This window comes from Rhinoderma darwinii, chromosome 6, assembly GCF_050947455.1.
Source record: "Rhinoderma darwinii isolate aRhiDar2 chromosome 6, aRhiDar2.hap1, whole genome shotgun sequence".
Classification (NCBI taxonomy): Eukaryota; Metazoa; Chordata; class Amphibia; order Anura; family Rhinodermatidae; genus Rhinoderma; species Rhinoderma darwinii.
Window position 1 is genome coordinate 122575052 of NC_134692.1, and position 15524 is coordinate 122590575.

Consider the following 15524-nt stretch of genomic DNA (forward strand, 5'->3'; position numbering starts at 1 on the left):
TGTTTTCTGTGAATCCTGACTTTAAAACAATGTGATTCAAAAGTGATCAAAAAGTCGCATCTACTCAAAAATGGTACCAATAAAAACTACAAGTCGTCCTGCAAAAAAAAAGCCCTCATACAGCTGCATCGGCGAAAAAAATAAAAACGTTACGCCTCTTCAAATACGGAGACACAAAAACAAATACTTTTTAAAAAAAAGGGTTTTTACTGTGTAAAAGTAGTAAAACATGCAAAAACTATACAAATTTGGTATCGTTGCAATCGTAACAACCCGCTGAATAAAGTTATTGTGTTATTTATACCACACGGTAAACGGCGTAGATTTAGGACGCAAAAAAGAGAGGCGAAATTTCAGATTTTTTTCTATTTCCCCCCCAAAAAAAGTTAATAAAAGTTAATCAATAAATAATATGTACCTCAAAATGGTGCTATTATAAAATACAACTTGTCCCGGAAAAAACAAGACCTTATACAGCGATGTCGACGCAAAAATAAAAGAGTTATAGCTCTTGGAACGCGACGATTGAAAAACGTAAAAAATAGCTTGTCATTAAGGTCTAAAATAGGCTGGTCATTAAGGGGTTAAGGGGCATTTTTGCCAGTATAAACAGTGAAAACTAGATAGTGCCCCCATTAGGAATACAAGAGTTACTTCTGTTAGGAGAGGGATGAGCGGTGTCTATACAGCGAATCTTATCTCAGTATAATCGGTGCATTCTGCTATCTGCACATATCGATTATACATTTACAGAGACGTAAGTAGTAAAAACCCATGAACATGTATTATACAACTATTATTTACAGTTTCTGATGAGCTATGGGCACCACTGCCAGCCCTAATATACCAGACTCTTTATTTGCCCCCATTCCCATCTACTAATTATACAGAACTTGAAGAACCCGCCATGAAATTCCCTCTCATTCCCCTGGACACTAGACTGTCACCCTTGTTGCCCACATCAGATATGGCAGATCAGTGCCAGGCAGGTGCCACCTGAGGATTCCATGACCTCTGACATCATGTGACCTGCACACGACCAACTGACGTTTACTTTCAACTGTCGACGGCAGCGATTAGACGGAGATCTACAGTTTGGAAGAGATTTGCTTAAATGGCGTCCACTGGACACAGCGAGAAGAAGAAGAGAGGAGACGAGAAGAGGAAGAGGGAAGAGGAGAGCGTTGCAGGATGTAAGAAGAGCAGTAAGAAGAGGAGAGGAGACCAGGACAGAGGAGACCACAGAGGATTGGAGGATGAGGAGCCAAGTTCTGGGAGCAGCCAAGACTCTGGAACATCCAGCCCCTATGCCAGGCTTAACATCAGCCGCTTCACCATCCACCAGGTCCTGGGTAGGGGCAGCTTTGGCAAAGTGAGTATTACAACTCCTTATTTAATTTTAAAGGAACAGTAAACCTATTTTTTGTTTTATCTGCATCTATTGTTTTCTGTTATCAGCCATTTAACCCCATAGTGACTAAGACTGTTTTGGCCTAAGGACCAGACCATTTTTTTCAAATCTGACATGTATCACTTGAAGTGGTAATAACTTTGAAATGCTTTTATTTGTTCAAGCGATTCTGAAATTGTTTTCTCATGACAAATTGGACTTTAACCAGTTCAGGACTGCGCTATTTTGAGCCTTCAGGACCAGACACCGTTTAACCCTTTTTAGCACGTGTTAGGCTATGACTTTTTTATTTGTTGGGCTAACAAAGTGATTTTTGAGATGTTTATTCCGTAGACAATGCAGGTTTCTTTTTTATAATTTTTATATACATCCTTTTTGCTATTTTTGAATTTTTATTCTTAAAGTTTGAAAATAATAGTAAAACAATAAGCTTTTTTACATTTCAGCTATTTTTTTTTGGTAATAACATAACATTTTACCCTAAAATAGACCTTTTATTTGTGATCGTCATTGTCTACTGTAAATTTTAATATATTACATGTTTATATTAGGGTAATTGGGTCCGCCCTAGCGTTACAACAATGATTGGCGGGGGGAACGTTTTTTTTGGGGGGTTGGTATTTTATGTGCATTTATTATTAATTTTTTTTGCACTTTACTTAACTTTTATTTTTTTATTACTATGGTCTGTCCCTCAAAGGTCAAAAAAGACCTTTGGGGAACTTTATATATATTTTTTCTTTCTTTTACACCATGCTTTTCCACTGGAGCTGCACAGTAGCCCCAGTTACAGAGGAAATCAGCCCTCTCATAGTGACGATTGTCACTAATAGGGCTGTGCTGGTTCTAGTTAGACCGAGCAGCAGTCTGCCACTAACAGCACCCGGCGATCATGTGACCAGTCACATGAACACCGGGAGCAATAGAGACAGCGGCGCGGCCGCTGCCTCTATTCCTATACACAGCGTTCATTGAGCGCTGTCTACAAGTGATCAGAGAAGACAGAAGCAGCGAAAGCTGCTTCTATCCTCTCCTCAGTGTCCCCGACAGTCACTGACAGCCGGAGACCCGAAATTCAGCTGCCCGATCGCTCGGGCAGCAAGTTAAAACCCGAGCCGTAAAAAGTCTATGGCGCGAGTTTTAAGGACCCGTACCTGACCGCTGGCCGTAAAAACACACCCAGCGTCGGGAACCAGTTAAGATAGTGGTGAAATTTGGTTGACACATTCAGTGTTTATTTATCAAAAACACCAAGATTTTGACCCTACAGGTATTTTGCTGAATTTAGTGTAATTAGGCTGTGAAAATGAAAATCTACGTTTTTTTCTAATAAAATGTTGTTTTAGCTCAGATTTTTTCAGTTTTACAATAGATAAAGGAGAAAAAGAAACACAAAATTTGTAAAGCAAACTCTTCTGAGTACGGCAATACCCCATATGTGGTAATAAACTGCTGTTTGGACCCACGGCAGGGCTCAGGAGGGAAGGAGTGCCATTTGGCTTTTGGAGCTCAAATTTTGCTTGATTGTTTTTCAGGTGCCATGTTTCATTTGCAAAGCCTATGAGAGGCCAAAACAATGGAAACCCCCAAAAGTGACCCCATTTGGGAAACTACACGCCTCAAGGAATCTATCTTGGAGTATAGTGAGCATTTAGACACCACAGGTCTTTTGCAGAATTTATTGGAATTGGGCCGTGAAAATGAAAATCTAGATTTTGTTCCACTAAATTGTAGAATGTCTTTATTTTTGCAAGGGATAATGGAGAAAAAGCAACCCAACATTTGAAAAGCAATTTCTCCCGATTACGGCAATACCCCACATGTGGTCATAAACTGCTGTTTGGATACACGGCAGGGCTCAGAATGGCAGGAGCGCTATTTGGCATGCAGATTTTACTGTATTGGTTTTTGGCCACCATGTCACATATGCAAAACCCCTGAGGTACCAGAGTACAGTGGAAGCCCCAAGAAGTGACCCCATTTTGGAAACTGCACCCCTCAAGGCATTTATCATTTGCCTGGACAAGACAGGGCTCAGAAGGGAAGAGCACCATGCGCATTTGAGGTCTATTTTGGTGATTTTCACAGCATTGGCCAACACTTGCAGGGCCCTGAAATCAAATAGTAAAACAAACCCCCAAGTAGTGACCCCCCCCCCCATATTGGAAACTACACCCCTTATGGCATTTTAAGGTATGTAGTGAGCATTTTGACCCCACAGGTGATTCTACATTAGAAATTAGTGCCCAGCGGATGGTCCAAAGTGAAAATTGCAATTTTCCACTGATATGCCAATTTAGTGCACAATATGTTGTGCCCAGTTTGTGCCACTGAAGACAAATATCTCATAAACTGTTAAGCCAGTTCTCCCGGGTATGACAATACCATATATGTGGACGTAAACTGCTGTTTGGGCACGCTGTACGGTTTAGAAGGGAAGGAGCGCCATTTGGCTCTCGGAGCACAGATTTTGCTTGGCAGTTGTTCTGTTTGGGGTTTTACTGGTATTTCAGTGTATAATGTGGGGGCATATGTAAGCTGTGCGGTGTACATCAGGGCATAATAACAGGCTATAATAATGGGGTAAATAAACAATTCATAGATGTGTGGCCGGTGTCGCACTGATAAATGGCGCCCAATCTTATCCGCTTTTGGAACAATGCATATTTTTCATCGCCATTTTCTGAGAGACAGAACTTTTTTATTTTTTCACCACCAGAGCTGTGTGAGGGCTTATTTATTGCAGGACAATATGTAGTTTTCATTAGGACCATTTTGGGGTACACATTTTTTTTAATCACTTTTTATTCCATTTTTTTGGCAAGCAATGTGACCAAAAACCAGCAATTCTGATAATGTTTTTTTGTTTGTTTTTTTACAGTGTTTACCGTGCGCTATAAATGACATTTTACTTTATTCTGCGGGTGGATATATTTAGGGCATGCCCACACGTGGCGAATTTCCTCCGCAACTGTCCGCATCAATGCCGCACAGAATCTGCGTTGCAGATTCTGCGGCGGATCTGCCCAAAATGTGCAGTAAATTGATGCGGACTAGCTGCTACGGACTGCGGGAAAAGTGCTTCCCTTCTCTCTATCAGTGCAGGATAGAGAGAAGGGCCAGCACTTTCCCTAGTGAAAGTAAACAAATTTCATACTTACCGGCCGTTGTCTTGGTGACGCGTCCCTCTTTCGGCATCCAGCCCGACCTCCCTGGATGACGCGGCAGTCAATGTGACCGCTGCAGCCTGTGATTGGCTGCAGCCGTCACTTAGACTGAAACGTCATCCTGGGAAGCCGGACTGGAGACAGAAGCAGGGAGTTCTCGGTAAGTATGAACTTCTATTTTTTTGACAGGTTGCTGTATATTGGGATCGGTAGTCACTGTCCAGGGTGCAGAAACAGTTACTGCCGATCGCTTAACTCTTTCAGCACCCTGGACAGTGACTATTTACTGACGTCTCCTAGCAACGCTCCCGTAATTACGGGAGCCCCATTGACTTCCTCAGTCTGGCTGTAGACCTAGAAATACATAGGTCCAGCCAGAATGAAGAAATGTCATGTCAAAAAAGCAAGACGCATCCGCAGCACACATAACATGTGCATGACAGCTGCGGACTTCATTGCGGAATTTAGAATCTCCATTGAAGTCAATGGAGAAATTCCGCCATGAGTCCGCAACTAGTACGCCACAACTCCGCAACAGCCCTAGCATGCTGCGAACACCAAATTCCGCTCCGCAGCCTATGCTCCGCAGCGGAATTTTACGCATCGTCTAAACGAACACTGCTAAATAAAAGTGGAAGTCAATGGACAAACGGCTCCGCTGCGGATTAACGCTGCGGAGTGTCCGCTGCGGAATTCAAGAGGAATTCCGCCATGTGTGGCTTTGCCCTTACGGTGATACCATATGTATATAGTTTTTTTATGTTTTGCAGCGTTTGCACAAAAAAAATCCCTTTTTTGAAAATAATTTATTTTTTGTTTCACCATATTCTGAGAGCCATAACTTTTTTATTTTTGCATTGACAAGGCTGTGTAATGGCTTGTTTTTTTGCCGGACGGGTTGTAGTTTTTATTGGTACCATTTTGGGGTAAATGCAATTTTGATCACTTTTATTCTATACTTTAGAAGGGCTTTAACCAAAAAAATAGTGATTCTGGCGTTGTTTTTTATTTATTTTTTTTGCGGTGTTCACCGTGCGGGAAAAATAACATTATGGTTTTATAGTTTGGGTTGTTACGAACGCGGTGATACCAAATATGTGTACTTTCTTAACGGTTTCATTTTTTTTCCTATAATAAAGTACTTTATTCCACTAGGGGACTTGAAGACCTGCACCTCTCATCTTTATTCTAATACATTGCACTACCCTTCTAATGCAATGCATTAGAGCTGTCAGCTATTCACTGACAGCAAGCCTATTAGGAATCGGAATCCGTGCAACCACATCGCAGCGATGTCAATCTCCTGCAAACCACTAAGATGCCGCGATCGCTTTTGATCGCGGCATCTAAGGGGTTAATGGCAGGGTACGGAGGTAGCTCCGTTCCCGGCCGTTACAGCAGTATGGCAGCTGTAATATACAGCTGACACCGTTCGACTCATGGTGCAGGCTCAGCTTCAGAGCCCGCGGCCATCTTTTATCTGCGGCCAGAAGCTTTTTAAGCCCCGCCTACGAGCGGGGCCTAACAGGCCCGCCGTACTTGACAGACAAAGTGCCATTGTTAGGCTTCCTGTTGCTAACAGCCGATCGGCTAGTGTGGCTACCCGGCTCTTTTAGCCCGGTAACCATGCTGCAATACTGTGATTGGTCAGTCACTACTGACTGACAAATCACAGTGATCGCTGGTGGCACCGCGCTGCGATTGTTCCCCTGACGAGTGACTGTGACTATCGGCTGTCTGTGACTCCCGATGTCACTGTTCTGTCACCTTGTCTTTTGACATGGTGACAGAATAGCACCATGACGTAACTGTACTTCATGGTGCCTTAATGCAGGGCAAACTATGACGTAAAGTTGCGTTAAAGGGTTAATATTGTGCAGATGGTGATTGTATGTTCTTCTATGGAATTCATAATCAGACATCCAGAAAATGTCCTGCCCAGTGACCACTGCTTTATGTCATATATCTCATCTGTTCCTCTTATCATCACATTTAGGTCTAGTGCTGCTATAAAGGGGTATTCCGATTCATTGCTGATCTCAAAGTTCACAGCTGTGGGGGAGGGGGCATTATTTATTTCCATGTCCTGGCCCATTTAAGCTGCTATAAGGAAACAATACATACAGTGACCTCTATGTCCACATTACACATTACAGTATCTGTATGGATCCCAACCCAACCAAGTCAAAGACCTATCTAGTGCCTGTCCTTAAGACCTCTCCATAAAGCATCAAACAGCAGACACTGTATTATGCCGGGAGCTCAGCTTTATTCAGCTGTAGGGTCCTGGGTAGAGATGAGCGAACTTATCAAAAGTTCGGTTCGGCTAGTTCGCCGAATTTCACAAAAAAGTTCGGTTCGGACCGAACTAGTTCTGACCGAACCTGTCACTTACGTGCGCCGAGCATGGTACTGTCCGGGGTGCTGATAGAGTTAATGGGCTGCACTAACTCTTTCAGCAACCTTCACAGTACATGCTCGGCGCGCGGAAAATACAATTTTAATAAATGTAATAAAAAAATAAAAATTATACGTTCGTACTTACTTTCCTCCTGTCCGGCCTCCAGCGATGACGTTTCATCCCTTTCGCCGCTGCAGCCAATCACAGGCTGTAGTGGCGGTCACGCACGCCAGGATGACGCTTCATCCCACGTGACCGCCTCTGCAGCCAATCACAGGCTGCAGCGGCGACATGGATGAAACGTCATCGCTGGAGGCCGGACAGGAGGAAAGTAAGTATGAACGTATTATTATTTTTTTGGGTATGTATGTATGTTGGCATGTATGTATGTTGTCATGTATGTATATCTGTGCATGTATGTTGGCATGTATGTATATATGTGCATGTTTGTATGTATATTTGCATGTATGTATGTATGTTTGCATGTTTGCATGTATGTATTTTTGCATGTATGTTGTCATGTATGTATGTATGTATGTATGTTGTCATGTATGTATATATGTGCATGTGTGTATGTATATTTGTATGTATGTTTGCATGAATGTATGTATGTTTGCATGTATGTGTGTTTGCATGAATGTATGTTTGCATGTATGTATGTATGCATGTTTGTATGTATATTTGCATGTGTGTGTATATATATATATATATATGTATGTATGTATGTTGTCATGTATGTATATATGTGCATGTATGTTGGCATGTATGTATATATGTGCATGTGTGTATTTATGTATATTTGCATGTATATATTTGCATGTATGTATGTTGTCATGTATGTATGTATGTATATATGTGCATGTATGTTTGCATGTATGTTGGCATGTATGTATACATGTGCATGTGTGTATGTATGTTTGCATGTATGTATGTATGTTGTCATGTATGTTTGTATGTATGTTGTCATGTATGTATGTATGTATATATGTGCATGTATGTATGTTTGCATGTTTTTATTTTTGCATGTATGTTTATATATATATGTGCATGTATGTAATTATGTTTGCATGTATTTATGTTTGCATGTATATTTGTGCATGCTTGTATATATGTATGTATGTATCTTTGCATGTTTGTTTGTATGTATGTATGTTTTCATGTGTGTGTGTGTATGCATGTATGTATGATAGTTTGCATGTATATGTGTGTGTGTGTTTGCATGTATGTATATTTGCATGTATATATGTCAATGCTTGTATGTATGTTTGTATATATGTATGTATGGCTATGTATGATACTGTCTGCTGGCGCCCTGTATCTAAGTCAACTTCGCGGCAGGCTTCTATACATGGTATAACAGTCAGTATCACACATTAAACTGAATCTAAGCCTACGACATGTTTTATTTAATTTTTTTTTTTTCACAGGTTTTGTGTTTGGACTACGTCGGTTTCGAGGACTACTTAGATGACGTGTTTTTTTTCTACAATAAAATGGTTAATGAGGGTTGTGTTGGGGGTGCTTTATTTCAATAAAATATTTTATCTATATCTTTGTCTTTTTCTTTTCAAATTTTATTACTACCACTTTAGTAATGGCCACTGTCTGAGTGACAACATCCATTACTAAGGCGAGGCTTAGTGTTAGCCGGTGCAGAGGCTAACACTAACCACCATTATTACCCCGGTACCCACCACCACCAGGGGTGCCGGGAAGAGCCAGGTATTATCCAGTACCCGACCATCTGTTGTGATGGTCGGGCTCTGGGGCGGCCGCAGGCTGGTATTATGAGGCTGGGAAGGGCCAAAAACAGTGGACCTTCCCACCCTTGTAATGCTAGGCTGCTGCTGCTGTGTTGTATCTGGCTGGTTATAAAAGTGGGGGGGACCCCACGTCATTTTTTTAAATTATTTATTTACATATTTTTTTTTTAAAAGACATGGGGTTCCACCCAATTTATCATAACCAGCCACATACAACACAGTGTTATTAGCCTGGGAATGGACAAAACCAGTGGCCCTTCCCACCAATGTAATGCCAGACTGCTGCGGCCTTGTATATGGCTGGTTATTAAAAATGTGGGGGACCCGTCTATTGCTAAATTTGTTAAATTCAAAAAAAAAACGACGTGGGGGTCCCCCCCATTTTTATAACCAGCCCGATACAACACAGCAGCAGCAGCCTAGCATTACAAGGGTGGGAAGGTCCACTGTTTTTGGCCCTTCCCAGCCTCATAATACCAGCCTACGGCCGCCCCAGTACCCGACCATCACAACAGATGGTCGGGTACTGGATCGTACCAAGCTCTTCCCGGCACCCCTGGTGGTGGTGGGTACCGGGGTAATAATGGGTGGTTAGTGCTAGCCTCTGCACCGGCTAACACTAAGTACCGCCTTAATAATGGACGCTGTCAATCAGCCAACTGCCATTATCTAGGCACTAATAAAGTTTAAAAAAAAACACAAAGACAATTCTTTTTTATTGAAATAAGAAATCCCCAACAAAACCCTCGTTAACCATTTTATTAAAATTTGAAAAAACGTAGATCTACGCAGTAGTCCAACGAATCGAAGACGTAGTCCAATTGGTACATCAAAATCTGCAACAACATAAAAAAAAACAGTTATCAATGTGAACAATACCAATACTTCTACTCACCTACACACATATATACACGCACACACAAACAAACAACCATACACAAACACACACATATATACACAAACACAACAAGATATACAAACACACACACACACATAAACAGACAAACACACACACACATATACACGAACTTACACATATACAAACAAAAACACACATATCCAAACACACACACACAGTTATACACACACATACACATATACACAAACACATATACAAACAAAAACACACATACCCAAACACACATATACACAAACACATATACACAAACACACCCATATATACACACACCCATATACACACATATACACAAACACACACATATATATAAAAACACACACAAACATCTACACACAAACATATACACAAATACACCCATATATACACAAACATATACACAAACGCATATACACAAACACACCCATATATACACACACACACATATACACAAACACACCCATATATACACACACACATATACACAAACACACATATAAAAACAAAAACAGACAAAGTCACATACCCAAACACACATATATACACATACACAAACACGGTTTCTTTTAAATGCTGCTGGGGAACACGCTCGATCCACTATATAAGGCTGCGCTACAGTGCAGCATTTAAAAGAAACAGGATTCTGACCTGTCCATAGAGTTTAAGGCAGCACAGAGTATTTCAGGAGATGAGCATGCAGATTCAGTGCTGCTGTGAACTCTGCTCTTACCATTACGTAGCTCTCAGTCTGTTACCTCTCCTCCACTCCTGTCCTCCAGAACACCTTCACATGATTGGCAAGTCACCACGTAATGGTAAGAGCAGAGTTCACAGCAGCACAGAGTATTTCAGGAGATGAGCGTGCAGATCTTGTGCGGGGTGGTGACTTGCCAATCATGTGAAGGTGTTATTGAGGACAGGAGTGGAGGAGAGGTAACAGACTGAGCTACGTAATGGTAAGAGCAGAGTTCACAGCAGCACTGAATCTGCAAGCTCCTCTCCTGAAATACTCTGTGCTGCTGTGAACTCTGTTCTTACCATTACGTAGCTCAGTCTGTTACATCTCCTCCACTCCTGTCCTCTATAACACGTTCACATGATTGGCAAGTCACCACCACGCACAAGATCCGCATGCTCATCTCCTGAAATACTCTGTGCTGCTGTGAACTCTGCTCTTACCATTACGTGGTGACTTGCCAATCATGTGAAGGTGTTCTTGAGGACAGGAGTGGAGGAGAGGTAACAGACTGAGAGCTACGTAATGGTAAGAGCAGAGTTCACAGCAGCACTGAATCTGCACACTCATCTCCTGAAATACTCTGTGCTGCCTTAAACTCTGTGGACAGGTCAGGATCCTGTTTCTTTTAAATGCTGCACTGTAGCGTAGCCTTATATAGTGAATCGAGCGGGTTCCCTAGCAGCATTTAAAATAAACAGGATCCTGACCTGTCCACAGAGTATTTCAGGAGATGAGCACGGGCAGCCGTTCGTTTTTCCGAGCCGTGCTCCCATTATGCACACGACCGTAAAAACACCCGTTATTGCGGGTCGGAATTACGACCCGCAATAACGGGCTCATAGACTTCTGTAACCCACGGGTACCTTTCCGTTTTCTCACGGGAAGGTGCCCGTGCCGTTAAAAAAATAGAACATGTTCTATTTTTCTATTTTACGGGCCGTGCTGCTATAATTATAATGACAGGACGGTTCGCAAAAGCGGCCGGCTGCCCGTGGCCGGCCGGCCGTGCTCGTAGTTACGAGTCGTAATTACGAGCACGGCCCGTAAAATAAAAAAATAGAACATGTTCTATCTTTTTAACGGCACGGGCACCTTCCCGTGAGAAAACGGGAAGGTACCCGTGGCTAATAGAAGTTTATGGGCCCGCTATTTCGGGTCGTAATTACGACCCGTGATAACGGGTGTTTTTATGGTCGTGTGCATGAGGCCCCGTAATGACGGGTGGCTACATGTGTGCACCCGTCATTACGGCAGCGTTGCTAGGCGACGTCAGTAAGGGTATGTGCACACACACTAATTACGTCCGTAACTGACGGACGTATTTCGGCCGCAAGTACCGGACCAAACACACTGCAGGGAGCCGGGCTCCTAGCATCATACTTATGTACGATGCTAGGAGTCCCTGCCTCTCCGTGGAACTACTGTCCCGTGCTGAAAACATGATTACAGTACGGGACAGTTGTCCTGCAGAGAGGCAGGGACTCCTAGCATCGTACATAACTATGATGCTAGGAGCCCGGCTCCCTGCACTGTGTTCGGTCCGGTACTTGCGGCCGAAATACGTCCGTCAATTACGGACGTAATTAGTGTGTGTGCACATACCCTAAGGGTATGTTCACACGGCGGGGGTCTGTAACGGCTGAAATTACGGGGATGTTTCAGCCTGAAAACATCCCCGTAATTTCAGCCGTAACGGCATGTGCAGGCGCTTGAACGCCGCGTCAAATACGGCCGTAATTAGCGCTGCTATTCATTGGAGTCAATGAATAGCGGCTCCAATTACGGCCAAAGAAGTGACAGGTCACTTCTTCTACGCGGGCGTCTATTTACGCGCCGTCATTTGACAGCGGCGCGTAAATATACGCCTCGTGTGAACAGACAAACGTCTGCCCATTGCTTTCAATGGGCAGATGTTTGTCAGCGCTATTGAGGCGCTATTTTCAGACGTAATTCGGGGCAAAAACGCCCGAATTACGTCCGTAAATAGGCCGTGTGAACATACCCTAAATAGTCACTGTTCAGGGTGCTGAAAGAGTTAACTGATCGGCAGTAACTGTTTCAGCACCCTGGACAGTGACTACCGATCACAGTACCTGTAAAAAAAAGACGTTCATACTTACCGGGAACTCCCTGCTTCCTCCAGTCCGGTCTCCTGGCCGTTGCCTTGGTGACGCGTCCCTCTCGACATCCCTTGATGACGATGCAGCCCATGTGAGCGCTGCAGCCAATCACAGGCTGCCGCGGCCTCTGCAGCCAATCACAGGCTGCAGAGGCCTCTGCAGCCAATCACAGGCTGCCGCGTCAGAAAAGGTCGGACTGGAGGAAGAAGAGGGACTCGTCAACAAGACAACGACCGGGTACGTATGAAATGCTTTTTATTTTATTTTTAATCAGCAGCCTCTTTTCTCTATCAGTGATTGATAGAGACAAGTGGCTGCCGATTTGTATAATGTTTTTGACCGGGTTCGGTCAAAACGGGTTCGGCCGAACCCGGTGAAGTTCGGATTCGCTGCGAACCGAACTTTTCCCGATGTTCGGACCGAAACCGGGTTCGGTTGTCCCGGTTCGCTCATCTCTAGTCCTGGGTATTACCCGAATGACGACCCCTCAGTCCACCCCTGTTCCTTCTTCTTCTCATGAGGATTGTCCACTTGTTTTCCTCAGGTGGTGCTGGCATCAGTCCCCGGCCGAAACACCTATATGGCCGTAAAGATGATCACCAAACGGGACAATACAGAAGTAATCATGAGAGAGCGGCGGATACTCCTGGCGGCCCGAGACTGCCCATTTCTATGCCACCTCTATGCCGCACGACAGTCTCGGGAGAGCGCATGCTTTATCACGGAGTATCTGTCCGGTGGCAGCCTGGAGGCTTCGATCAGGATGTGCGGCTGCTTGGACACCGGCAGCGTAAGGTTAGTAAATAACTAATCAGGAGTCTAAGAGAAATATATCAAAAAGACAACAGAGGAGGTGGGATAACAGTTATGGTCAGGGGTGTAGTCAGGGGAGAGCTGGTGGCCACAACCCACTCAGCCTTGGCTAAGGGATTTAGATAAAGGGCTAGGACAGAAAACTGAATCTCTTTCTCGGGTGAGGAAAACATAGCTAGGAGGTCAGATGAAGGACAATGCAGAGAATAGATAGAATACAGGCTGCCATAAACAGCACCTCTGCTCTGCCACAGACCCCACAGAATCACACATAACATTAGGGAATTGATGAATGAATTTTTGATGACATTGAGACTACAATCTGTTTTTCCCATCAGATTCTACACAGCAGAGATTGTGTGTGGCCTCCAGTTCCTCCATGGACACAACATCGTCCACCGGTAAGCAGAACTTTCCTCTTTTTTTTGCCTTCTTTACATGCTGGAAATAATGCACCCAGCTTTCCTAGGGTCCTGAATGGCTATTCTGTTTAGTCTTGCAGTGACCCATCACCCTCCTCCTGTATCACTGGGCAGATTTCTCATTCTCTTGTCTCATTTCTTTGCAGAGATCTAAAGCCTGATAACATCATGCTGGATGCAGCTGGCCACATCCGAATCATCGACCTGGGGCTCGCCCAAGATGGCGTCACCGCCTCCAATAACATCCGTGGAGTGACGGGAACATTTTATTACATGGCCCCTGAGGTGCTTCTTAGGAAGAGATATGGCCCAGCAGTTGATTGGTGGAGCCTGGGGATTGTGGTGACCAGGATGTCAACAGGACGCTTCCCGTTTAACAACGGCCCAGACCGGCAAACGGCTTACAAAGCCATCACCACCAAAAAGCCCATATTTCCATCTTGGCTTAACACTGACGTAAAACATCTCGTCAAAAAACTGCTGCATAAGAATCCTAAGAAGCGCCTGGGTGTGCGCGGGAACATCAGAGCTCATCCATGCTTTTCCACCATCGGCTGGGAGGAACTGGAGGAGAGGAGAGCACGGCCACCATTCACACCATTTGAGCCAGTTCTTGACCTGCCTAGGTAGAGTCGTGTGTTAACCTTAGACCATACTATCCCCCCACCCCCATTTAGTAAAGACACATGACACCGAGGTTGGATGTGAAATGGCCACAGCAGCCGTTTATTAATTTCACAGTTTTATAAAAACAATTTAAATCCGAAACATTCGGATAACTAGTTAGGAATCCACCAGAGAATTCCTCCTAATAATTCACATGACCCAACATGGGTCAGAATCATAAATAACAATTAAACGTTAACATTAACCCGAGCAGAGGAAGTCCTTGAAGCCCCTTCAGATGTTCCTTTCAAGAACACACCGAATTAGCCATCTGCAAACCACCAATTACCTCCAGCCGTAAACCAGCTCGGAAGCACTGTTCACCTCTGCAGATGGCTCCAACCACTAGAAGTCCACTTCAAGGGGATAACACCCGATGAAGCCCTCAAGTGATATACCGACCACTAGAAGTCCACTTCAAAGGGATAACACCCGATGAAGCCTTCAAGTGATATACCTTCTACCAGAAGACCACTTCAAAGGGATAACACCCGATGAAGTCTTCAACCATGTACCTTTTTTGGGGGACGCATACCCCCGATGCGACCCCCCCACCATTTTGTACTGACTGGCCTCAAGGACTCCCCCCGCCAGCTGCCATGACAACAGAACCTACTCCGGAAAAAAGAAAAACAAGTTAAATAAGCACACAAAATAACACACAACACTCATAGACGGACGTACATAAGACCTAAGGAGTAACAAACCAAGGGTGGGAGGGTGGGAGCTTGCTTACTCTATGTTACTCCTCCCGCTGCTTCCGGCTCAATGCCGAGAAACAGCGGGAAGCGCAGTAACAGCCCCCCCCGTCCCCCTTAACTCCTCCCCGTCCCTCCTTCAGCTCCTTCCAACCCAACTTTCCCTCACCTCATTAACCCTTTCCCTACCAGGACGGTCATGCCGGCTTCCCTTAACCCTGCGGCTGCGTCCAGCCTCTTCTTGACCTGCCTAGGTAGAGTCGTGTGTTAACCTTAGACCATACTATCCCCCCACCCCCATTTAGTAAAGACACATGACACCGAGGTTGGATGTGAAATGGCCACAGCAGCCGTTTATTAATTTCACAGTTTTATAAAAACAATTTAAATCCGAAACATTCGGATAACTAGTTAGGAATCCACCAGAGA

General features: G+C 44.1%; 1 protein-coding gene across 1 annotated transcript; it reads left to right on the forward strand.

Annotated features, from left to right (window-relative positions):
* The first annotated feature begins 1114 nt into the window (after positions 1–1114).
* Positions 1115–14361, forward strand: LOC142656642 (protein kinase C theta type-like). Its single transcript, XM_075831568.1, has 4 exons — positions 1115–1372; positions 13041–13291; positions 13648–13710; positions 13878–14361. Exons 1-4 carry the CDS (start codon positions 1115–1117, stop codon positions 14359–14361), a joined length of 1056 nt encoding a protein of 351 aa, XP_075687683.1.
* The last annotated feature ends 1163 nt before the right edge of the window (positions 14362–15524 follow it).